At 34.3% G+C, this 23,252-nt stretch overlaps 1 protein-coding gene across 7 annotated transcripts in view; it reads right to left on the reverse strand.

The window, feature by feature from the left end:
- Positions 1–23,252, reverse strand: part of ELP4 (elongator acetyltransferase complex subunit 4) — a 138,388-nt gene that overhangs the window by 82,961 nt on the left and 32,175 nt on the right. For 6 of the 7 annotated variants that reach the window (XR_008972353.1, XM_057411003.1, XM_057411004.1 and 3 more), the window contains 2 exons: positions 18,089–18,173; positions 12,585–12,773 (listed from right to left, as the gene is read on the reverse strand). Coding sequence is in view for 6 of the 7 variants with exons in the window: in XM_057411003.1 (XP_057266986.1) it covers positions 12,585–12,773; positions 18,089–18,173 (274 nt within the window). In the remaining variant the exon portion in view is untranslated. The remainder of the gene's footprint in view (positions 1–12,584; positions 12,774–18,088; positions 18,174–23,252) is intronic. The other variant, XM_057411005.1, reaches the window with a different exon arrangement.

Raw genomic sequence — 23,252 nt, forward strand, 5'->3', positions numbered from 1 at the left:
GATAAAACACTACAGAATTTCCCTTATGAGGAATAACATGAGTGATCTGAGTTAAAAGAACACTGGCTACCCATCAATCCCTAAGCTTTGCTTTTATATCCACCCCCGAAATATTAAAGCTGACTTGCAAGTTACTTCCTCTTCTAGGAAGAGAGAGACAGTATACTACATATCAATGGAACCTTTTGGTTACATTATTCTACAGAGACAACCACATAAAGATGGTATAAATATAAATCTGAAGTAGCCAACGATCTCTAGATTTCCACAGACCAGAAATGACCGTATCTTTCCAGTTCTTCGGCAGGATGCTGGATGTTATTTGTATTAGCAGGCAAAACAAAATTGGTACATAAATAAACAAAATTATGATTTCTGGAAGCTAACCTAATTCTCAGTATGGAAAAAATATTCTACCATTTAAAGAAAAATTTGCTGTCCATTAATGTTTTTGCTTGCTGGTTTGGATAAAAATGGGTTACAAAAACTGGACTGAAAGATGGTCAGCCATCAGCAAGGTATCCTCACCATTAACAGTCCTGCAAAAAACAAGAATAGCATCTTTCCTATTTGGCCTTAATTCTGGAAAGATTAAAGTGAGGGACAGCACCTCAATAGTTGCCTAATGATACATATGTCAATGCTGGCTTCAGTTTTTCTTAATAGGTTTGCTTTCTTAAATTGTAGTCTGTTTGCCTGCTGATTACGGTTTTGTTTTTAAAGTGTGTAAAAATATTCCCCTGGCTTAATGCAGTGCATCTTGGGAAATATTTCGCACAGTGAATCGCCACACCAAACAGACATTTGCTTATGTGGCATTGTTGCCATAGATTTGTATCTATCATGTATTTTCTAGTTTGCAGCACTCAGCACATTAACGTTCAATCAAAGCTGACGTCAGCACACAGATACTTGTGATGTATGGCATCCTGACATAAACACACAAATCATGTTGCCCCATCTGGGCTTGAAAATTTAACAGAGCTCCAGATCTTCCTCCAGCCCCATACAAATCTACCTCCTGCTTCTGGCATAAACTTGGCAGCTCTGGAGGTGAGCCAGGACATGGTTAGGAGAGAAGCCAGGAATGGGGAGATTCAGGGAAAGAGTTTGTTGGCAGCTGGAAGAGGCATTGTTTTAAATTGCATGCAAAAAATAAAAAAAACCCAAACTCCAACCCAGTCCTGAAAAGTTTTCAGTCTTGCTAGATGCACTGCAGGTCTTCTTAATTAGTTAGTTCAGCCAAAATGTAATTATTCTAACAACATGGTAGCAAGCCTGTTGTGCAGGCTGGGCTGGGCATTCATTCTATATCTTACTTTGTGCTTGCTGTTTTAGAGAGAAATTATCTTTTAAGGGCAAACTTGCAATATTAGGGCTTAACCAAGCAAAACTAAATTTGTAGTTTCAAAACAATAGGAAACTAGACATATTTGTTTAACCAGCTTTTGGGAAGGGCAATTATAGAAAAAGACTGCTTTGTCCTACTAATTTATTTGCAGAATCTACATAGCTTCAAGTAATTATTTGTGTGTATTTGTAAATACTTATTTACAAATAAACATATCATCTCCTGTGTCTGAGTATAAAGCACAGTATTCTACCAACAAAAATACATGTACAGCCTCTGTACTCAGACTTACAGACTGAAATTAATACTGTGTTTCTCCTGGATTGAGTTCTTACTGTACTGCAATTTTACAATTACTACTAATAATCAAATCAATCTTGGTTCATCTGTATTCTGTATTAGGAAAAAAACCCTCTCTTTTCAACTCTGCTCTAATTTCTAGTTCTCCTCTGATTTCCTGTCAAATTTTTTATAACACCCAGAGATATGTCCTCCCATTTTTATTTCATCAGTTTCTAAAGAAATTAAAAAGCTCACAAAATTTAAGTAATAATATTTAATTTTTTAGTCCTCCCACTGGATTAAGTATAAAAAAGTAAAAAAACTGAAAATGTTCTTAGAATGGCCTCAACTTTGGTATATAGTACCTATCTCAAAATTTAATAGAAAAATAAGAGACTCATGTTAAAGCTCTACAATGAGATCCAACTAGCACCTGTATAAATACATTAAGCTCTTGAATCATATGGGCTTCATGTGTTTGCATTTGTATTCAGATCAATACATCAACATAATTTTAATACTAATTCATATATTGGATTGAAAATAAGGTATTTTAAGACTATGTCTCTTCAAAGAGACATTAGGCCTATCTTTTGACAGAGGGTTTTATTTTTCTGTACCTTTACATCCTAGTAATCTAATTCCATCACTGATTTTATTTGAAAACATTTAATTAAAGAGCTAATACATCAAATCCTAAAATGGATTTCATTACCTAAAAAACTACTTACAAGCAACTGCTAGCACTGGGACAAAACCCAGTAAGTTACATACATTCCCCATATAACAGCAGAGAATTTAAAGATGAATTCAGATATTCCCCCCAAGTTTAGGTAAATTGTAATTGCAGGCAACAGTTTATGTTGTCAACAGCAGGTGAGTGCAGTAATCCTGACACTTCATTTGAAAGAAGGTCTCAATAATAAACAGCAAGCAAACAAGTGCATGCAAAGTAACAGGAACCTTATAAACTTAAAGCATATTTTGGTGTGTGAATTTTCACAAAAAAGATCAACACTAGGTTGTGCCACATTGGACTATAATGAAGCACTGGCTGGATGTCCAATAGATAAATAATTCTTGATATTTTCTGAGAGATTATCACAGAATTGTGTGGTAATGACTTCACAATATGCAAATATTTACCACTTGCCATTACTACTTAATTTCCAAAGAATTATAAATTGAAAGTCTATGTAAATAATTACTGCTTAGAAAATCCAAGAATTACCCATACATTTTGGGAAAATAATTTAGGTATCAGGTTCTTGTACTAGTTATATAGAGATACAGTTTGTGCACTTTTTCATCATCCACAAATCCTCAAAAGATTAATAACTGCTCTGCCAAACAGTGTTTTAGCAGTAATTAATAAAGCCTGCAAAGTATAAAATTCTATACTTACTCTGACTCTAAGTTGATTAGCACTGTTTTCAGTGCTTGCACACACCAAACCTACTCACTGAACTTTGAATTTTGGCTCCAAAATGAATATACACTCAGGCTACTGGAACATAAGATAAGGAACAATACATAAACAAATTTTGGCATGCAGAAATCTCTACCAGTGTCACAACAAAACTGAATACAAGCATGATGTCTTTGCTGGAAGACAGATATCCTAGAAATATATTTCAAGATTTACTACAAATAATGTCTTCAAGTGACAAGAAATTCACATTTAGGGATTCAGACTGATCAGGCATCTTCTTTTACCTTTGAAGAACCTTACTGACTAAAATAGAACTTAAGTATAAATATCTGTTCATATGGCTGAAATCACAGAAGCCTGATTTTGGTTCATTTGTTCAGACACACAGTGTACTACTGCACTAGCTATGAAGCAATGAATAGCATTTTTGAATAATTACATACAGATTACAGAAGCAAAGAAAGGACAAGTAGTGAAGACATGAGCAGGTAATTAGATACAACCTACTTGTAAAAATGGGAAGGGAGTAACAAAGCATCTGCTGGCCAATATGTTACATGAGGTATTAATTCCAGATTTTGGTTGGTTCTTTTGAAGTTGCTTTTAATAATGTGTGTCCTGATAGTCTTTGGAGTCTTTCAACTGTGAAACTAGTTAGAACTATTATTCTTGTTTCCTAAGAACTCAAAACATTTGAGGCATGGTTCCCTTATCTTACACCTAAACCACTATCACTGCTATAGGAACACTGCAATGCTATTATCAAATATATCAGACGACAGTGGATGACACAGAATCCATAAAAAAATTCAGGATAAGTTTTCAGGAAGAATAATCAGCTTGGAAATAAAAACTAAGTATTACATACACAAAAATCTTTAGATCTTCACTGAAAATGGATGGCCTTGACTTGCCTACTACTTGAGGTATAAAAGTATTTAATGCCAGCAAACCTTGGCACCCTACGAAATAAAAGTATATTTTGCCATGAGAGGAAAGACCTAAAAAGGCCAACACTGAAATAAATGATGACTCAACAGGTAAAACAAGGAAGTCAATAACAGCTGCTGCTGAGGCCTACAAAACCAAAAGTGAGAACAAAGACTATGTAGTTTAAAACAAACTTTCCATCTGTTGATCTCCAAGTGCTTTACAAAAGAAAGGCAAGTCCTGCATTCTGCATTTCCAAGTCAAGCAACAAGCACAAAGATGTCATGTGAGTTGTCCAATGTCACAAGCCTGTTGACAGTAAGCTGGGAACTGAACTTAGCCTTTCACTATTTTCCCTCCATTTCAGACCTGGCTTAGGAGGCTGCATCTATGGCTTTGGAGCATCAGGAAAATACTTGGTGGTATCACAAAGATAACGTGGGAGTCAAAGCTCAGAAAGCTGGGTGCTGAAAATCCCATTAATATCTGGCTGAAAGAGATGACAGATGTACAGGGTGTTAAAGAGTGACATGTTTTGAGCTGAATCCCTGTTCAATGCTTTTCTGACTCTTTCCTTAGCAGTTGGTAGCTGAAAGCACAGGCTACACATGAGTATGAACAGTTCTGGGGTGCAGTTGCACGAGTCCTGATGCAGAGGGTAGATAAAATAAACCTCGTCGAGACCTTCTCCAGTGAAGGGTGAAGAGCTGGGAAGAAATGAGTACAAAAACTGGTCTGAGGTGGAGGTGAGCCCAGCATCTTCCCTAAATACTATCTGGTCCTTATTAATGAGATTATCTCATTGTTATAAAGCATGTATATATATATATATATATATATATATATATATATGTGTGTGTGTGTGTGTAAAACTCAATGGTATTATCTGTCGTTAATAATTGCAAAAATGAAATGACCATTTGAGCAGATTTTAGAAAATTAAACCCACTGAGTGCTACGAGTTGCTCATAGGGTAGTAGAGATACAAAAGTAGACTGAAAAAATGAGTCATATTACAAATAAGCCACAACAAAACTGCTGAAATTAATGTATTTGAAACCAACTAGCTTAACTGAAATCCTGTGACTCCCTTAGGAATAACAGGATTTAATTTTAATATATAATTACTTTAATTTTATATATAAAGATTAGGAGTTCTTGCTGCAATTTTGCCTGAAAAAAAGTCACTGCATTTTGCTTACCAATTCAGAAAGGCCAACTATTGCTGCAACTTTAAGTCTTTAAACAGTGAATCACATTTTACTCCCAGGTGACCAAAAAGATCCTCCACCATTATTTCAATTATTAGTACACAAATATCAAATGGAACAGCTGATTCTGAAAGATGACGAAATATAAAATAATTTTAAAACCGAATCCCTTATTCAGTATAAAATTATAGGCTGTCATCAGGAACAGGCTGGTAAAGCTAGGTCCAGATGGGAAATTGGCTGTGAAATAAGAGGAGGTAGGGTGGAAATGATGGGTAGGCTGGAAACGGTGGGAACCCAAGGAAAGACATGACTGCTCCCTCTGCTGGCAAGGCTCTCACCTGCTTTAATTTTTAACTAATGAGTAGGCATTTCTTTAATTATTTAGGATTTAGCCAATAAATAATGCAGAATGTTCTTTCCTCAGTCTGTTGCTGTGTGTCTGCACATTTTTGAACTTATGGTGGGTGCCCTATTTCACTAGAATAATTTGCCATAGAATTAAGGCTCCGATGGATATCTAATGGTAGAGTTACAGGCTTTATGTTTTAATTGTTCTGAAAATGAAAAGCAAGATTAAGCTATTTAACCTTCAAAATACTCTATTTTACAACGTATACACATTTTTTATTTAATTTACATATTTCATAACACTACAATAAATTGCTCATCATATCATACTGTAACAAGAACCATCTATGAAGCAGTTAGATACTATAAAATGAAACGTTCTGCAACACAAGCATACTAAATTAGTCACTCCAAAAAAGTGGTGTTCTTCCTTGCCAGAGAATTCAGTGATAATGCTTGTATTAAAACTTAATTAGAAGATGAAGATAAGTCATTCATTACTTGATTTGTGATATAAATTAATAGCTGCAGTAAGAACACTTAGAAAAAATCTGTTCTAGGATTTTGGCCTACAACCAGAAGCTCCCAGAACAGGAGGGATCAGCTTTTTTTGCCCACTGCTCTCATCTGAATCCTGGCTGAAAAGCTACTCCAACTCCCAGCTTTCCAGAAGGCTCCATCCCAGGAATCCTCGCCTGCCATTTGGTTTGCTGATTTTAATCTCCCAGGACTTTCTTACAGTGGCTCCACTATGCTGAACTGGCACTTGCTCCTAGAAGTGAGTTATTATTAAACTTGTAGGTCAGTTGTGGCACTAACAACTCTTTGGAAGCTTTCAGCCACGGTGTAGAATTTGCTGGTCTAATTAAATATTAATTCTAAGTGTTACATTCTGTGGCTAAGAGCTTCTATTTTCCATCATCAGTCTGGAAGAGAAAGAGGTTACAAGGCTAATTTATTTTTTTATTTATTTTTTTTTAATTCTCCCTATCATTAAAACTTAACTATACAGGCACAAAAACATCATTAAAGATGTAGTATTCCTTTTTATAATGATACACTGTCATTAATAGAGCAGGTCTAAACAAAAAGATGTAAAATTAGGTTCTGAAATTTCAAGGTTTTTAAACAACACCAAAAGTTCACATACAAATGTTTCTAAGCAAATACTGCACATAAATTCAATATTGAGTTATTTGAAAATCACTTCAGATGGGAAATATATATGCAATAATTTAAATAGAGTTTTACACAAAATTTACAACTCTTTGTTCTGAAGTACAATAGACATCAGATATTTAATGCTAGACTCACAGGGCTTTTTTTACAAGAACTTAGATCTCTACTTATGCAAACAAACAAAAAAAAAAGTATTTCCTCAGAGAAACAGTACTACCTTCCATTTTCTAACAGAATTACTTGTTTAAAGCAGGTACCTAGTTTGGTCCTGCATTATTTAAAGTCACTCTTCTAATCTTTACTTATCACTGTCCAAATGGGCTCAGTACATGAGCCTCTTCCCTTCTGCTTCCATAACAGTTGTGTCCATGTCTGGACACTGGGCATTATATTAACTACTTAGTCCAGTAGCCAAAAGATTCCATATGCTTGAACAGATGACTATCTCCATACTGTGATGGGATATTTAACTGTTTAGGTCTAATATTGCAGTTGAAAGATTTAGTTCTAAATCTTACCTAATTTTTTAAAGTTTTCATAGGTGTATTTTCAGATTATATACGCAAAATGCAAAACAAAATTGCAATGCTGCATATACTCATTAACTCATAAAGTTTAATGTATTCAGTTTAGAAAAGTGTTTTTTTTTTCTATTAAGAGACAATGTGTTGAAGAGATGGTGATAAGGAAGTGTATATAGTGTCCTTCTAAATGTAAAATTTATTAAAATAAGAAGGCCGTTTTTGGCATGCAATTTTAACATACAGTGTGACTGTTCATCATAATATAAATAAGTCCGTTAAAAGACAATTAAAATGCGGGTACAAACATATGCTTTGGATGTATACTGTGTTTGTTTTTGAAATGGGTACCTGTTACCAAATCACAAGTGGCAGAGCCAGAATACAGCCTATTGGCAACCATAAACTTGTTTTATGAAGCAACAAAATATTTCTGTTTCTCCTGCAAATTTATTAGCAAATACTATCAAGGACAATAGAAATTGAAAAAAAAAAAAAAATTACTTACTGTTCCCCAATTTAAATTTTAAATTGTATACTTCTCTGAGCTTCCTACTTAATCATAATTTAAAAGATGCTTTTGTGAATGCCTAGAATATACAAACCAGAATATTCAGATATGAAAAAACTATGTGGATAGCCCAAGAACACCTGTCACAAAAGTCATGACTCTCAGTATTTCTCTGCATAGTTGTTAAACTGTATTTCTCACATATAACAAAAAACAATGTGCAACATTAAAAAGCAAGCTAAACAATACCAATATCGCATTTAATCAGATTTTTTTCTACTTTGCAGAAAATTCTGAAAGCTTGCTTAACTATGATATAAAAACTACGTATTTGATTTCAATATATATTTGTGTCAGTGGCTACCTTATCAAATATATCAAATACATTTGAATACACAAATACATTTGAAGGGTATTCAGCATTTTACACTTTTGAACTTTCAGAAGTTAGTTCTAAGGCAAGCAATCACTCTTAGTTCTTGTCTTAGAAGTAAAGATTTCAAACTGTGAGAAATTTACAAGCTTTAGAAGTTCATATTTTATAATCCCATATTACCAATGGATTCTAAACCACTCGATCACCTGACTTCAGGTTTAGCTGCTAAATTACTCAGTGTGAACATAAAAGCCTATGGATGTGAAAAGGTTAGTTTCAGAATTTTTCTACACCAAAACATACAGTAATATACGCACTTCAGTGAATTCAAGGCATCAAAACATTAATATTGTAGGAAATGAATTTTTTAACATACTGGATGAAATAATGAAAACACCTTGCTAAACAGAACTTCAGACTCTAAGGACTGGTTCTGTAACAAGACTTATTCATATTGACTTTTCGTTAGTCAATTAATTTCCCTTGGTACATGCTGACTAATATGGTTGCTAGTCCTTACCAGTAATAAACACAGCTTCAAGTTCAAAATAAAGGATGGCTTAGTGTTACACTTTCTCCCAGTGAAAAGAAGAATCTACTCTAAAAAATATTAATTAAGTGATACAAAATTGGGAAGAACAGGAACAGAATTATGAACATCAGTTAGTATTTTGGGAGAAAGATATTTCTGGATTTATTAATGATTTCCAGTAAAAAGAAAAAGAAGAAAAATACAATAGGAAAAGACTTCAAATTCTAATTCAGGGCTTTTGCAAGTATAAAACAGTGACATTAAAGTCCTTTAAGTGACACTCCCTTGCACAAAAAGTTTTTTTTTTTTTTTTTTTTTAAATTAGGTACTAAAAATGCACAGATTATCAACATACAGATAAAGAGTCCTTACTTGGTTTTAGAATATTCCTTATATTTGGAACGTGTAACAACACATTAAATCCCTCTTCAGCCTGTCTTCCTTGATCAATGTTAAATTTAAAAAATAGAAATAATTTTCCCTTTTCAAACGCACCATCTGATTTCATAGGCACAATGCATTTTGAAGAAGCAGTAAAAAGACTTGAAAAATAACCTTCCATCAACTATTTTAATCATACTCATAAGTATCTCAATATTTATTATCTGACAGACAGTGTAAGATAAGAGTATGTTCAACTGGTAGAAAATATCAATCAAGTAAAACCTGTCACACATCATCTGAATAAAATTTATAATTGAGTAAGTTTTTAGTGTCATTTTCTTGAAATCCTCTTCCAGAATAATATATACCTATTTTTGTGGTTGAGAAAAGAGAATTTTCTTTTTTTTCTTCATGCACTGCTTGCACTACAAGTTTCATCAATAAAACACAAAGAATCTGTATTTTTTAGTGGACAATTTCTTTAAATTATCCTGAAAAAAACCTCTCTGTACACAACCAGATTTCTTTGTAAATTTGTATATTTTACCAAAATATAGCCTTACAGAAGACTATGAAGCCCTTCAGTGTCCCATCAAACTGGGTGAATGAGCAACATCTTTGGATAAATGCAATTCAAAGTTATTAAATCGAAGAAAGTAAATAACTGGCATAATGAAAGAGCTACATTGGTGGATGTGTACCACAGAGGAGAAAAGCATCAAAAAGAAAATCACTTTTTAATGTTCAGTGGTCATCAAAGAGACAAAGCAGACACTAAAATGTATAAAAAGTGAACAAACCATAATAGCATTATTGTATTACATTACTGTAACAAAGTAAAATGTAATTAAAAGTGTTTAAAACAGATTTAAGAAGCAGTATGAGAAAAATTACAAAACAATCTGAATACAGAAAAGATAAAATAGGGATCCTCATGAGCCTCTTTTTATCGTCTCATCAGCCAAGAACAAAGACAGAATTTATGAAAAGTAAAGGCAAAATTAAATTTTCTGAAAAAGAAAGAAAAAAGGTAGACTTATTTTGTGAAAGTACAAGACTGAAAATATTTAGGAAAATATGCAAAAGAAACCAATCTTGAACTATAGATACATACATTCCATATCTATATCTATCTATCTATCTGTATCTGCATTATTCATATACTACATATAAAAAATTTAACTAGTCTGGTTTGGAAAGATATTGTCCCTGTTGAAAATCAGTACTACCAGTTGTGAGTTTTGTTTCTTTTTCACCGGAGTAACTAGTACTGGGAGCTGGCACAGACAAGGCATGGTATGAGTGACTACTGAAAATCTAGTTTTCCAAGACAAAGGAGGTAAAAATGAAACTATTTTTCTGTACATCTTATTCAGCCAACCCCTTGATTTAATTCTGATTTTGAACTTTTATTTATTCGTATGGCAATTATTCATGTGAAGAATTTACTTGCATACCACCCAATTAATACAGCTGGGAAGTCAAAGATAACAGAAAATACAGAAATAGTAGTTTAGGGAAGAAACATGGAATTTACTACATATTCGGAAAAATAGTGTGTATTTTTCTATGCCTTCAGTGTACTGACTTTAAGATTGCACAGAGACAGTGTATGCTAGAACTTACTTTGATCAAATTATATACATATACAGAAATGCACTTAGAAAAAACCCCAAACCCCTCTCTCTTACTCTCTTGGAAAGAAAAGATATTTTCATGACTTTTTTAATCCAGCAAGAAACCTCAGCAACAGAATGCTGAGTAGCTGGGTTGTGAGAATGTGAGCAGCTGCTGTTATTATAACTAAAGGTCTGTCTATGGCTTGAGCCTGAGAGACCACATGTTCGGCTGTCCTCTCATCTTGCCATCCTCACCAATTAACTATTAACATGGAGGGCTGTACACATGCTCTCAGGGGCTCTTTAACAGGCTTCTTGGAGAGTGGAACAACTACACAGCAGGGCTCTGGGAACTGAGTAATGTGGGGTATAAGGAACCCTCAGCAGCTTTGCTCCTCCTAATGACAGTTTTTTCCGTAGTTTAAAGGATAAAGAAGGATACATGAAGTTTAATAATTTCAGAAAAATTAAATGCTCTCATTTGTTCAAGGCTGCTAAGCAAAGATTCTGGGAATAATGTTTCTTTGCTGTTTTTTATTCAATACAGTCTAGCAGTTACTGTAAAACAATTCTGTGAAAATTAAAAAATCAGTTATTTAAAAATCAGACATATTATCAATCTTAAATCCATTCCAATCAATTTATATGGAATTTAAATCACAAACCGAAAAGCAGCCTCCCAGCTGCTAAAATCTTTGTCCTTCAGTTTGCTTCTTAGAGATGCTTCTGGATTTCTCTAAAATATGATCATACTGTTTATCAACGTAATTTATAAAAAAAGATTACAATGAAACTGATTTTACATCCCAATTATGGACAGGTAATTCCAACATGTAAAAAGAAGGGTGCTAGTTTTACATTCACAAATTCTATTAATTACATTAAATTTTACTGTCAATCTTTTTGAAGACAAACTGCCATCTAATGTTTAAAAATAGCTGAGTAAGGAGACGGAGGTTTGCACTGCAAGAGGAATATTCGTACACTTTTGATTGCAATGGTAAAATTAGAAAATCAATTTTCTGTATTTTCTAAGGAGTAAGTGCATCAGGTATCTAGATAAATAACATTTACAGGTATTCAAACACCTTTACAAAATGCAATATACATAAGTAAGTGGTATGTACTTTCCTGATATAGGATTTAATCTAATGATAAATTCATCTACTATGAAAACACTTTGAATAATAAGAGGTTTTATGCAGTACTTTTTTTACTATAGTGAAATCAAATTAATATGTAAAATTATAGATTCTCTAGTTATTGTGAATAATAATTTTGCTTTTTTAAGTTACATTACCACTTTCAGATAAAAAATAAACCAAAAACAAAAACCCCTCAAACCTTATTGACATTTTTCTTTTTTTAGTAAAAACACTTATTTCCAGAAGATATATTTAAGTGTCCATATACTATCAGGATAGGTGCTATTAGCAGGTCCTGATTTTGCAGTTGGGAAAATTACTCGGATAATGTAACTGGTTTGCTCCTGGTGCCAGTAAATGGGGATATTAGAATTAAAGCGGAAACCTGTATCTTTCAATTCCTGGCTTTAAAACAAGACTGCACATCATCATAAGGAGCATGACAGATGAATACACTGGACTGAAAATGTCTTGTAGGCAAAAAAAAAAAAGGGAGATTACCAGAATTCTCTTTAATTTTCTACAGTTTCTGAAATTTTGCATAACTATCTAAGACAGTTTTATGCTTAGGTCTGTACAGATGTTGCAGCATGCTGTCCCACAAAAGTATATAAACACTACAGCAAAGTCACATTTCAACAGCCCTTTGAACAAAAAGTTCCCAAAATGTCCAAAATTGCATTTATTTTCTTACCATAAACTTCCCATTCTTGCTAGCTGATGTGTCAGCTATGAAATATAGCAAAGAGAGAATTCCTACCTCAATAAGGTGAGCAGGTATGGTAATGATACAGGCTGACAAAGACTTTCTGAGGAGGCCACGGAGAACATACAGGAATTTTGTAAGGCTATGAATATCTTCAGGAGTATCACTGCAACAAATATCATCACCCCACAACAAAGAGCCCAGACTCTGAATTCCTATCCGCAAAATATTCTTTTGTTTTTTCTATTGGGAAAAAAAAAACAAACAAAAGAAGCCACTTCTGATTTTTTTTTACACACTAAGAGGAAAATTTCATGTAATGTATTTAAAAAATACAATGCATAGAATTCATATCCGTAATAGCAACACAGTTTATGTAATCATAGCTTAATCTCAGATTATATTATAAAAATTACAAATGGAATGGCATTTTATTCACTGACTGGTTATCATACTATGCCAGCTAAGCAAATACAAGTGTAAGATTCAGAAATACCAAACTACTAATCAGCATATTTTAACCTGCTAAATGTCAGTATATTCCGACACAAAATCCAATACTACTGTGATTTTTCATGTCCTTTCTCTCCTCCCTAGAAAACATGCTAAAGAATCTTTTCTCCCAGTTCTAAACTGGTCTGCTGGAAAGGCCTGAGATAAATCAAAACACAACTTTTCTCTCTATTTTCAACTTTCCACTGTGTTACTTTCACAACCTGATTATTCGTCTGGCTTCAGTTTCACTTCTGCTACTTCTAAAGGAACAAGGTCAGTGGTCTATCTCACCAGAGTATGCCCCTTTCACTATTTTAGATGACTTTAAGTATCATCTATATTCCTGTTAATTACTTCCAACTACTGAAGGAAGGTTTACCCACAGCTATGGAGAAACTGAGTCTGATGCTGATGTCTGAGACATCGGCAGATTGTCTCTTAAGGACCACACCTTTCTGAAAGTCCTTGACATAAGTGTGGATCTACTTTGTTAGCTACTGGGTACTAGAATCTAAGCTGTTTTGACATGTAAAATCCTAAACAGCCACTTGTGTTACCTGCCTAAGACACTTTGCTGCCCTGCAGTAGGCAGAAGAGCAGCCAACAGACGCAGAGATCCCTTTTCTGAAGGGGCAGATTATGAAACCAGAGTTATAATTTGTTTATGCAAAATAAATGCCATCTCTCATTTCAGATGATGACACATCCACTTCTGCTTATTTGATGTGACCTTTCCTGGTGATCTTTGAGAAGGATTTTAGGTATATTTGCTATCAAAGGATGAGACACCCTTGTTGAAAGACTTCCTGTACAAGATGATCAAAAATACATTTCTAGAATTCAGGGTTCATAATTAAAGGCTTTTTAAAATTTTATAAAATACATACACACACATATATGTAAATACTAGTTTTGATAAATAAAAGCTTCCATGTACTTTCATTACAGTGAAGTCCCTTGATAAATTGTAGATGTTCATCTCCACCAGCTGGAATGAACAGTAACTCTTAAGCACAAAATACTGCACAGCTGCTCTGGACATCCAGAGGAAAGATTTGGACAAGACAAGAGGCTACTCTTACAAATACTTCCTTTTCCATAGTGGGTAGACAGAGCTTGAGTTGTGAAACACAGCTACTACCACATGGCTGTACACCCATCCCACTCTCATGGCGTACACAGTGAGCTGATCTGCCAATTCGCTCACAATCTTTGTGAAAGCAATATATATTTTAACTCTGGTGGACTCCTTACTCTTGGGCTTCGCAGGCTTTACTTAGGTAAAGTTAACTTTTTACACTACCATATGAAGACCAGGAAAACAGCACAGGATAATATGACACAATTTGACTTCTCTGTATGGTATTTGTTAGGCTTGGATGCTCAGAGTTGTAAAAAGAATAGGGAAAATATAAGCTAGACCAGTATTCTTTAGTGACTTTTAATCAGGGCAGATTCACACATTTCTTGATGTGTGTTTAAACCATAGTACAGTATCAGGCATTTAAGAAAACAGCTTTATTCAGTTATAATTGATATTGACCATGCAGAGAAAGTGTTCTGGGATTTCAGAATTTCAGAGCAAACATACATAAGTCTTGCAGAAACTTTTTAATGAGAAAAATGTTTTTTCTTAAGGACATACATTACAACACCCAAAGTATCAGTTCTCTTACTGGACAAAGGATAAGAGATGCTTGTTTCACAATATTAAATTGTAAAAATTGTAAAAGACATAGCTATTCAAACACCAGATATCGGATGTATTTATTTTGGCCAGTAACAGAATTTCTACTGGTATAACTGTCAGGCCCAATGGCTTATTCCATAACTGAAATATAAGAAAAGCCCAAGTCTAATATTCTATAACAATAAATCTATGGTAAACAGTAGGATAACTTTTTTTTAGATTTGCCACTAGATCTTTTTACTGCCATTAGCTTGGAAATTTGGATTTTTGTTGTTTGTTGTTTTTTGTTTTTTTAACCTTTTTCATGTAATTTTTGTAAGAATGTTTGCTTTGGCAGCAAGAATTCTGATTATGAAGAATTAAAAAACCCAACTCCAAGTGAACAAAAAAACAGTCTCCTCCCAGCTTTATCATTCAAAGTCACCCAACTTGAGCTTCAAAGCATACCAAAGAAATGTTAAGGACATAGAGTTGCCTAGGAAAGTTCTGTTGTCATACATGAAAACCCCTAAATATACTCAAACAAGTGCTCTCCTGTATGACTTCAAACTGTGCTCAATTTATGAAGAATTAAAACTAATGATCAGCAGCAAAGAGTTACTAGGAGCTTTTAGAAAGGATGTAAAACTGATGCTCGTATTTTTAGGTTAGTCATTCAAACCACACATTTCCAGACAGATCTTGGCTGTGTGAACAAACAAGTCAGTACTTTGGTTAACTTCAACCAAACTTTTCTGTAGCCTAATACCTGTAAACAGTACCTATTGTCCAAAGGCCCTCAAAGTCATGCAGGATAGTTAAGAAATAAAAATCTACAATGGCAAACAGCAGACAGTTGTATAAAACTAACATTAACTCATATTGCTAGGTTCCAGAGATGCCTATTTTTATCAGTGGTCTACTAAGCCTCTAATAGCAGTTTTCACTAATTTTCCTAATTGTGTCAAACCTCTGAGAACTGGGGTGAGCCACCTTCTGCTCACTTTTCCTCAGGCCCCTCTCCAAATACTGGTCAAAAGTAGTAGGAAGTCTGAGTATCATAGGCCTACTAGCGCGAAATTAGCCAAAAATATCTGAAAACTTTACTAGTCAGGTTAAACTTTTCATAGGAATCCTAATCCAAGAAGCAACACATTTCTAGACCTCCACAATCTAGAGATACTGGAAGGATTACACTTCACAAGAAAATGAAGCTTTAATGGCATCAGCTTTTGTCAATCATAGACAGCGATTAATGGATTTTAAAAGGTCCATTAAAGTCAGTAAATAAATTTCTTGAAAATTCAGTACGTTTTGCTACATGTTGGCCTTTGCAGTTTTCTCTGAACTTCATGAAAGCCACTGCAGCAGGACCCACCCAAAAGGAAGATCACTGTTTGGGGGTGAGAAGAGCATATATGAATAAACTTCTCAAAAGCTTGGACAGGACTCAGGTCCAGAAGAGTACAGGCTGGTCCTTACTCTACAGTCTTCCTATCTGGCTACTTAAAAAGTACTTCTGAATGTTCAGTAAGTAGAGAGGTGAACTTCTCAGATTTAGAAGATAAAAAGATCCAAGGTATGTTCTGGGCCACAACAACATTTAACTCTGGATGTATTTTTAAGAAGTATCATATTCTGCTTCTAAATGTATGAAATTTGAGTGTACAAAGAAAGATGACGCATGGGGAAAAAAGGTATCTTACAAGAAAGTAATAGAAACCACTCTAGGAAATCATATGCATATGCAAAATGTAAATATCATATGCATTGAAAAATTATATGCATTGAAAATGCATATTCATTCTCTTGAAACAATGAGGTGAGCACTAATGGTTTTCTAGATGGATAAACTGGCCTGAAAAGGGACTCTTTTTCTACTTTTTAAAACTACAGCTCAGAATCTTATATACGTAATTTAGTGAACATATACTTTCAAATTGATCAGTATTAAATTGATCAGTACTGCTCTTGCTTTATTGACACTTGTAAGACATTTTTAAACAATGAATAACAGCTACAGAAAATAGCTATCCAGGATGGTTTTGCTTTCAAGCAAAAAACCAAAAAATACTGGCTCTGACCAGCCTTCATTTTGTTTTACTTGTAAAAAAAAAATTCAGGGATAGACAAAGAAAAATAAGAAACACTAGCCTAATCTCTTCAGTATGTGGTGGTTTGCAGGCTGAAGGTTGGCAGGGTGTTTGTTTCACTCAGTACTGCTCTTTGCAGCTCTCAGACAGGACCTGTCACTCTGCAGGAGAAGCATCTCTGCAGGCGGAGTCGTATGGAATGACATACCTGTTGCCATGGCTACCACAGCACGGGGGGGGGAGAGGTGTCTGTCAGGGACTAATTTACTTCTCCAGACTGGCACTGCCACCAAAGCAAAGGCAGGCTCTCCCATAAAGCTCAGCAGAGACTAAACACTGAGCACCAAAAACCTGAATTTACATACAAGTGTTCTGTGCAGGTAATGTTTCTAAAACATACTGTTAGACACAAAAACATCCATTCCAACATTATCTTCCCCATAAAAATTATTTCTAAGATATTCAACTATAGTGCACAGTGAGGGTCTCCCACACCTATACTTCCAAACTTTATTATAGTAACATTGGTATTGTACAGTAAAGACGATTTACCTGTCAATTAAGCAGCAAGATATATAATTTATTATTTTATTCCCATTAACTCCAAAGAATTTGCATATTACTGAATATGACAAAGAATAATAGATAGGGCTCTGCTCAAACTAAAAAAAGGGCTTTCAGCCTATGTTGTTACATTTAAAATGTTTTTTATTACCCACAGTATGATTTATGAAGAGTACAGATATTATTAGAAGTCTGGTAAGCCGTTTTGATTTGTAAGTTGAAGTAGCATTCTTATTTCTTTACTTGTGTTTCAATGCTTGCTACATAAAGATGCATGCCCTTTAATTCATTAAAATATTCACTCCACTCCAGTTAAAATAACATTGAAAAGAACTGAAAGTTTAAGATTAAATGTTGAATCTCAACAGTCTTGAACATATTATTGCTAAAGCTGTAGTCTGAAAAAAAATTACTGTAGGGGAAAATGTGTTTTGCTTAACTAGATTATACTTGGCAATCCATTTATTAGTTAATTGCACAGAATATGCATTTTACTAATGTTAACTTACAGTTCTTCCTCGCATGGTCTCGCATCTGTAACAGGTAACAACTCCCAAAGCATATTAAAATATGAAGCATACACTATATTTACTTTGCTTCTTTACTCTTGCAATCCTTAGAAACAGTTTATTCTTTGTTATTTTGTCCAAGACCTTATGTGCCACCCTTGAAAATTCAGAAAACTACATTAATTACAGGATTACAGAATTACAGAAGAGTACAATGGTCTTCAGTACCTGGGGATCAGAGCCATCAAACCCTTCCTGGTAAATGACCCTCTGAATGGACAGAAGCAGCCTTCCATAAGCACTGTTCATATTACTGTTGGTAAGAAGAAATAGTTTAGTAACGCATTTTAATACTTTTCTACATGTTTCTAACAGCTGTATTAAAATAAATACAAGCAGATGTAGCACTCAGTCTGAAAGCATAATACAGAAAAAAAGTGTCACAGAAGAAAAAAAACTAACCCTCTTAGAATAAAGTTGACATTATAAGCAGTTGTGATTGTTTCATGATAAGTAGTCCAGTGCTCAGACATTTAGTGAAAGCTAAAATCTCTAGGGATTAAGATAACTTAATTACATCAGGCTTATTTCCATCTAGAAGATTAATGTATCAACTTAAAGTAGAAAGCATCATAGCACAGCACCAATCTTTAACTGACAAGGACCTACCCTACCGTTATTCCAAGGAACAGCTGACTTCCTATTACTGAAAAAATTCATACAGACAGCTGCTACAACAATCAAGATCAAAAAAAAACCCAAACAAAACAAAAAAAACAGAAAGAGACAACACTTCCTAAATTCAAAAGTTCATGCAGTTAATTTACTTTATCAGGAGAGTAAGACATATTTTACTATGGTTCCATTTTGTATCCACACACTACAGGTGTTATCATGACAGCTGAATTGTGAGGTAGAATTTATTTTATGTATTATTTAGAAAATACAGCATAAATAAAGCAAACGAGTAGCTAAAAATGGATTTAAGCAGACTTAAAACCAAATGAAAGTTCAGCAAGTTGTCTTGTCAAAATCTTAGAAGGTTCAGTTCCTTGACAACCATCCCAGCCATGCTCTCCAGTCCACAGGCTGATACATACAAAGTACAGAAAGATCTAACCTTTACTTAAAAAAAAGAAGCCAGTTGTTCACTTTTGAAAGAGACATACTATTTTGTTAAATCCCATAGAGAGTACTGGCTTGTATGTCTGTACTTGATGGAGGTTTCTCACCGCAGCTGAGAGTTTAAGCCCTTCTACCTTTTCTAGAATCACCATTTCCTTGTAGGCTCATTAATTACCAGAGGGTTGTGGACTCAAACCTTCTTCTGTACTGCTTGGGAAATATGACAAGTTATTTTGAAAATTTTGTCACTAAAAATACTTTTATTTGCTCCAATCATTTTATATGTCGGGTCTGATGACAGCCTGGGTGGGAATTGACCTTGAAAGATCATCTCATCCAAACATTAATGAAACTATTCCTGCTACTTTAGTAGAGCCAAATATTATTCAAATGTATTTTACTAATGAACACCTAAATAAACCCAAATAAACTGCTTTCATGCTTTTGCACAGGAGGGAAGACAGCTTTTCTTAGAAGCACTTCAGAGTTACAAACGTCTGACTTTTACACCATAGCTTTAACTCAAAATTCTACATCTCCTTCAAGTAGCAATCCAAACTCAATCCCCCCAAATGATATATTTAAGTTACAAGCATTTACAATCAAATAAGCCATACAGTCTTAATAAAGTTCTGAAACACTTAATGTTATAAAACATTATATAACTTGATGTATATAAATTATATAACTTACATAACATACAAATTCAAGTTTTGAAATACTTAATGTTATAAAACATATATAACAATGTTATAAAACATTAAGATTACCCTTCTCAGATATAAAGAAAAGGGAGAATCTTCAAATTAAACTGCATTTATTTGGTTTCAGATTTAGCAGCCTATAAGGCTACTGGTTAAACTGACATACCTTAATAATTTAACTCTCTGTGAAATTCACAGCTGAAAATAACTGGCAATACATAATCTCAACATGACATTTAACCTGTAAAGCATCTCAAAGAGGAAAGAAAGAGTAAACTTTTTCTTATGAAGTCAACTACTTTCATAGTGTTTAGTTGCAAAAGGGATGTCTGCTAAATGTTATACCTGTACAGTCTTGCAGGTGTCACTTGACAGGGCTGGTGGTGGCAAAGAGGGCTTTAGCCTCCAAACTAGCCAAAGTGTCCTCTCTCTCCATGTCTTTGCACTATTCCAACAAACACACAATCCTTGTTGCTTATGGACTGCTGTGATTTCTTCCTGCTTTTGCCAGAGCTGGAGAGAATCTGCAACACTACACGATAACCAGAAGAATTTGTGTACCCTTTTGGATACTCCTTTATACTTTTGGAAAAAATAGAAGCCGCTGTTCGCCACCATTAGAAAGGAGTCTGCAACTGTCTTTTAGCCACAGCTAGGAACACAGTATGTGTAATATGAAAAGATGACTGTGGTCTTTGTCACCACAAACTACCATTTTCAAGTTTGTGTACCTACCAGTTCTTTTGCTTATGAGTGCTATGCTATCTATAGAGATGCCAGAGAATATACTGCAATCACAATACTTTTCAATTCTTGATTTATTATTAACTTGCTTTTAAAAGTTAATGGATAAAAGAATAAAATACCAGAATTAAAGTGTTCCAAAATTAAAACAAACTCCATACTTGGCAGCATTCAAGCCAGGCTGGACAGAGCATTGGTTGACATGATCTAGTGTGAAGCAACCCTGCCCATGGGCAGGGGGGTTGGAACTAGATGATCTTAAGGTCCTTTGTAACCCAAACTATCCTACGATTCTATGATTCTGTCTTCAATTAATCCATCCACGAAAGATTTGCAGCAAAGAAAGAATTAAAGAAAATAATGTAACGAATATAATTTTTTTAAAAATGTATAAATATGTGCTTATTTACTTCTTGCTAAAGTATTAATGGTTTAATTGAATTTGAAGCATGCAATGTAAACAAGGACATGAAAAATATTATGGAAACACTATTTAAAAAACCAAGTTCCATTACCCTTCTGGCAGTGTTTGTTATAATATCTAAAGAAGGAAATAAAGATATTTCTTATTTTCTGATTTCTAAACTTTTTTTGGCTTTGTTACTAAACACCATTTAATTCTGATAATGAGTTTAAACAATTCCTTCTCTACTTTTTTCTTTTTGTTTAGCAATTCAGCAATAGATAAAGCAGGAGCCGCAAGAAGGTATCCCAGTTACAACAGAGCGTCTGCATTCTCTGTTGATAGTTTCTCAGCAGTTAACAAAGGTTAGGTTATCAAGGGTATGACAAATAGCTTTATTATGTATAAGGAGACCCCATTAGGGAAGACAGGTGAACCTGTTCTATCTAAACTTATCAGTAAATCTAGACTCTAGATAAATCTATTCTTTTTCAAAAGCATATAATTCTTAGGGTAAAATTTAGGAGTATTACTGAAAAGCTGCTGCTTAATTATTTTAGTTCCCTTGATTATCAAACTTTTCTTCTGGTAACTGCAACTGAATGAGGAGGACAGAAGTAGAGAAGTAGAAAGGAAGTCTTTTCTGCGATGTACAGATATACCATAACGGATATGTCTGCCTTGCTGTTACGTACCAGCTTTAGCAATGCAACAAGGACACCAGAATGTCCTAGCAACAACAACTGGAAAACAGCTGCTGTAAGCCCCACAACCCTGTTGACACGGCCTTAGCAGTAGAGCAGGACATAGCGCCCCTTCCCTAACATAAAAAATATGGAGATAAGAAAGACATCTATCCTTCTTTTGGCACCAAACACCCAGTCCCATTTACTACTTCCTTTAGAATAGATTTCTCAATCTGTTTTCACTTAATGTTTATCATGGGGCAATGAACTTCTAACCATCTTGAGCGATTAGCCAAAACGGGACCCTGTAATCTAATTTACCCATCAGGTACCAGAACTGCAGTAAGATCAACCACAGTACTCCACACCTCCCCCCATAAAAAAGCAGATACACACACACTTGCAAAAACACAGGGAAGAGAAGAAAGACTGGTCCAAACTTTAAGGTGAACCAATGATGTACATAACCTCCAAATCTGTCTTTAATTGCAAAGTAAAAGGCCACTCAATAACTTTGTTCTGTTGAATCAGCCAAAGAATCCACTTTCTTTGCAAGACCAAAAAGAAGCCAAGTGCTTGTGTGGATAGGAAGAGAAGGACACATACATGATTTCTAAAAGGGCCAAGAGTCCAAATAAAGCCTCCCCATCTCTGATCCAGTAATGGAAGCACTGTAATTATCTTGCCTATTAAAAGATGCAGCATTGTTTTTCCAAGGACTGTAAAATATATGTTCACTATAGTCACTGCTTCTGTCAGAAGAGTATAAGCTATACAGAAAACATGGTACATTACTTTTCTTGTGTATTTTCTGCTTTAACTGTATAATTTTATTTTGGAATTATTTATTAACCCTTTGAATAATTAAACTGAAAAAAAACAAACAAACAACCCCAAACAATTTTTAGAGATTTTCTCTATTTCAACTATTTCTTGTAACATTTTTTTTAGTCCCTTCCAGGTTATCAGTACTTTTTTGAGGTACTGTCAGTCTAATAGATTACAGGGATTTTGTAATGCTACATAGGTTAACAGCATTATGCAACCAAGTGTTTTCTGGGCTATGCATCTAAGACCCTCAGTACGAGAAGCTTATGTTTAGCAAATTATATCCTCTAAGTGGAGACATCCTAATTAGCCATGTTCACGCTCCTAGCCCACTGTTAACACACATCAAAAAAGGTTAGCTCAAGCTCTCAGTGGGACTTTCAGGCAGTCAAAGATGAGGTCTAGTACAAACTGTTAAATTCTATTGGAAGAGTCAACTGTGACTATCATATTGTTTCAAAATCATTGTCTAGTTAATCAATAAAACAGAAATTTTTACTATTTATGATATATTGAAGTTAGCTTTACATGCCGGGAGCACTGTATTGATCTTCCAAGCACTAATGCCTACACAGTAATAATATCCTTTCCCTCCCTTTTTACAAGCTTTTAGGTTAAATCCACCTGACAGGATTGTTAACTTCTTTTCATTCCTCAAGAAAAGAATGCTTCCTTCAGAATTTCATCACAATATTTGTTAAAAATACAGTAGAAACCTAATACAAAAGCATAAACATTTTCAAAGCACTGAGATAACTGGTAACATTCACACTTAGTATTGGATTTAACAGTGTTGACTAATGTGTGTTAAAGAATCACTGAAGATAGGGATGAAAAGGACCTCAAGAGGTCTGACAGATTATTTACCTAACTTATCCTTAGAAATTTTCAGTGATGGAGAT

Source organism: Pezoporus wallicus, unplaced genomic scaffold, assembly GCF_028554395.1.
Source record: "Pezoporus wallicus isolate ANWC-B61680 ecotype Strahan unplaced genomic scaffold, APGP_CSIRO_Pwel_v1 contig_5958, whole genome shotgun sequence".
NCBI lineage: Eukaryota > Metazoa > Chordata > Aves > Psittaciformes > Psittacidae > Pezoporus > Pezoporus wallicus.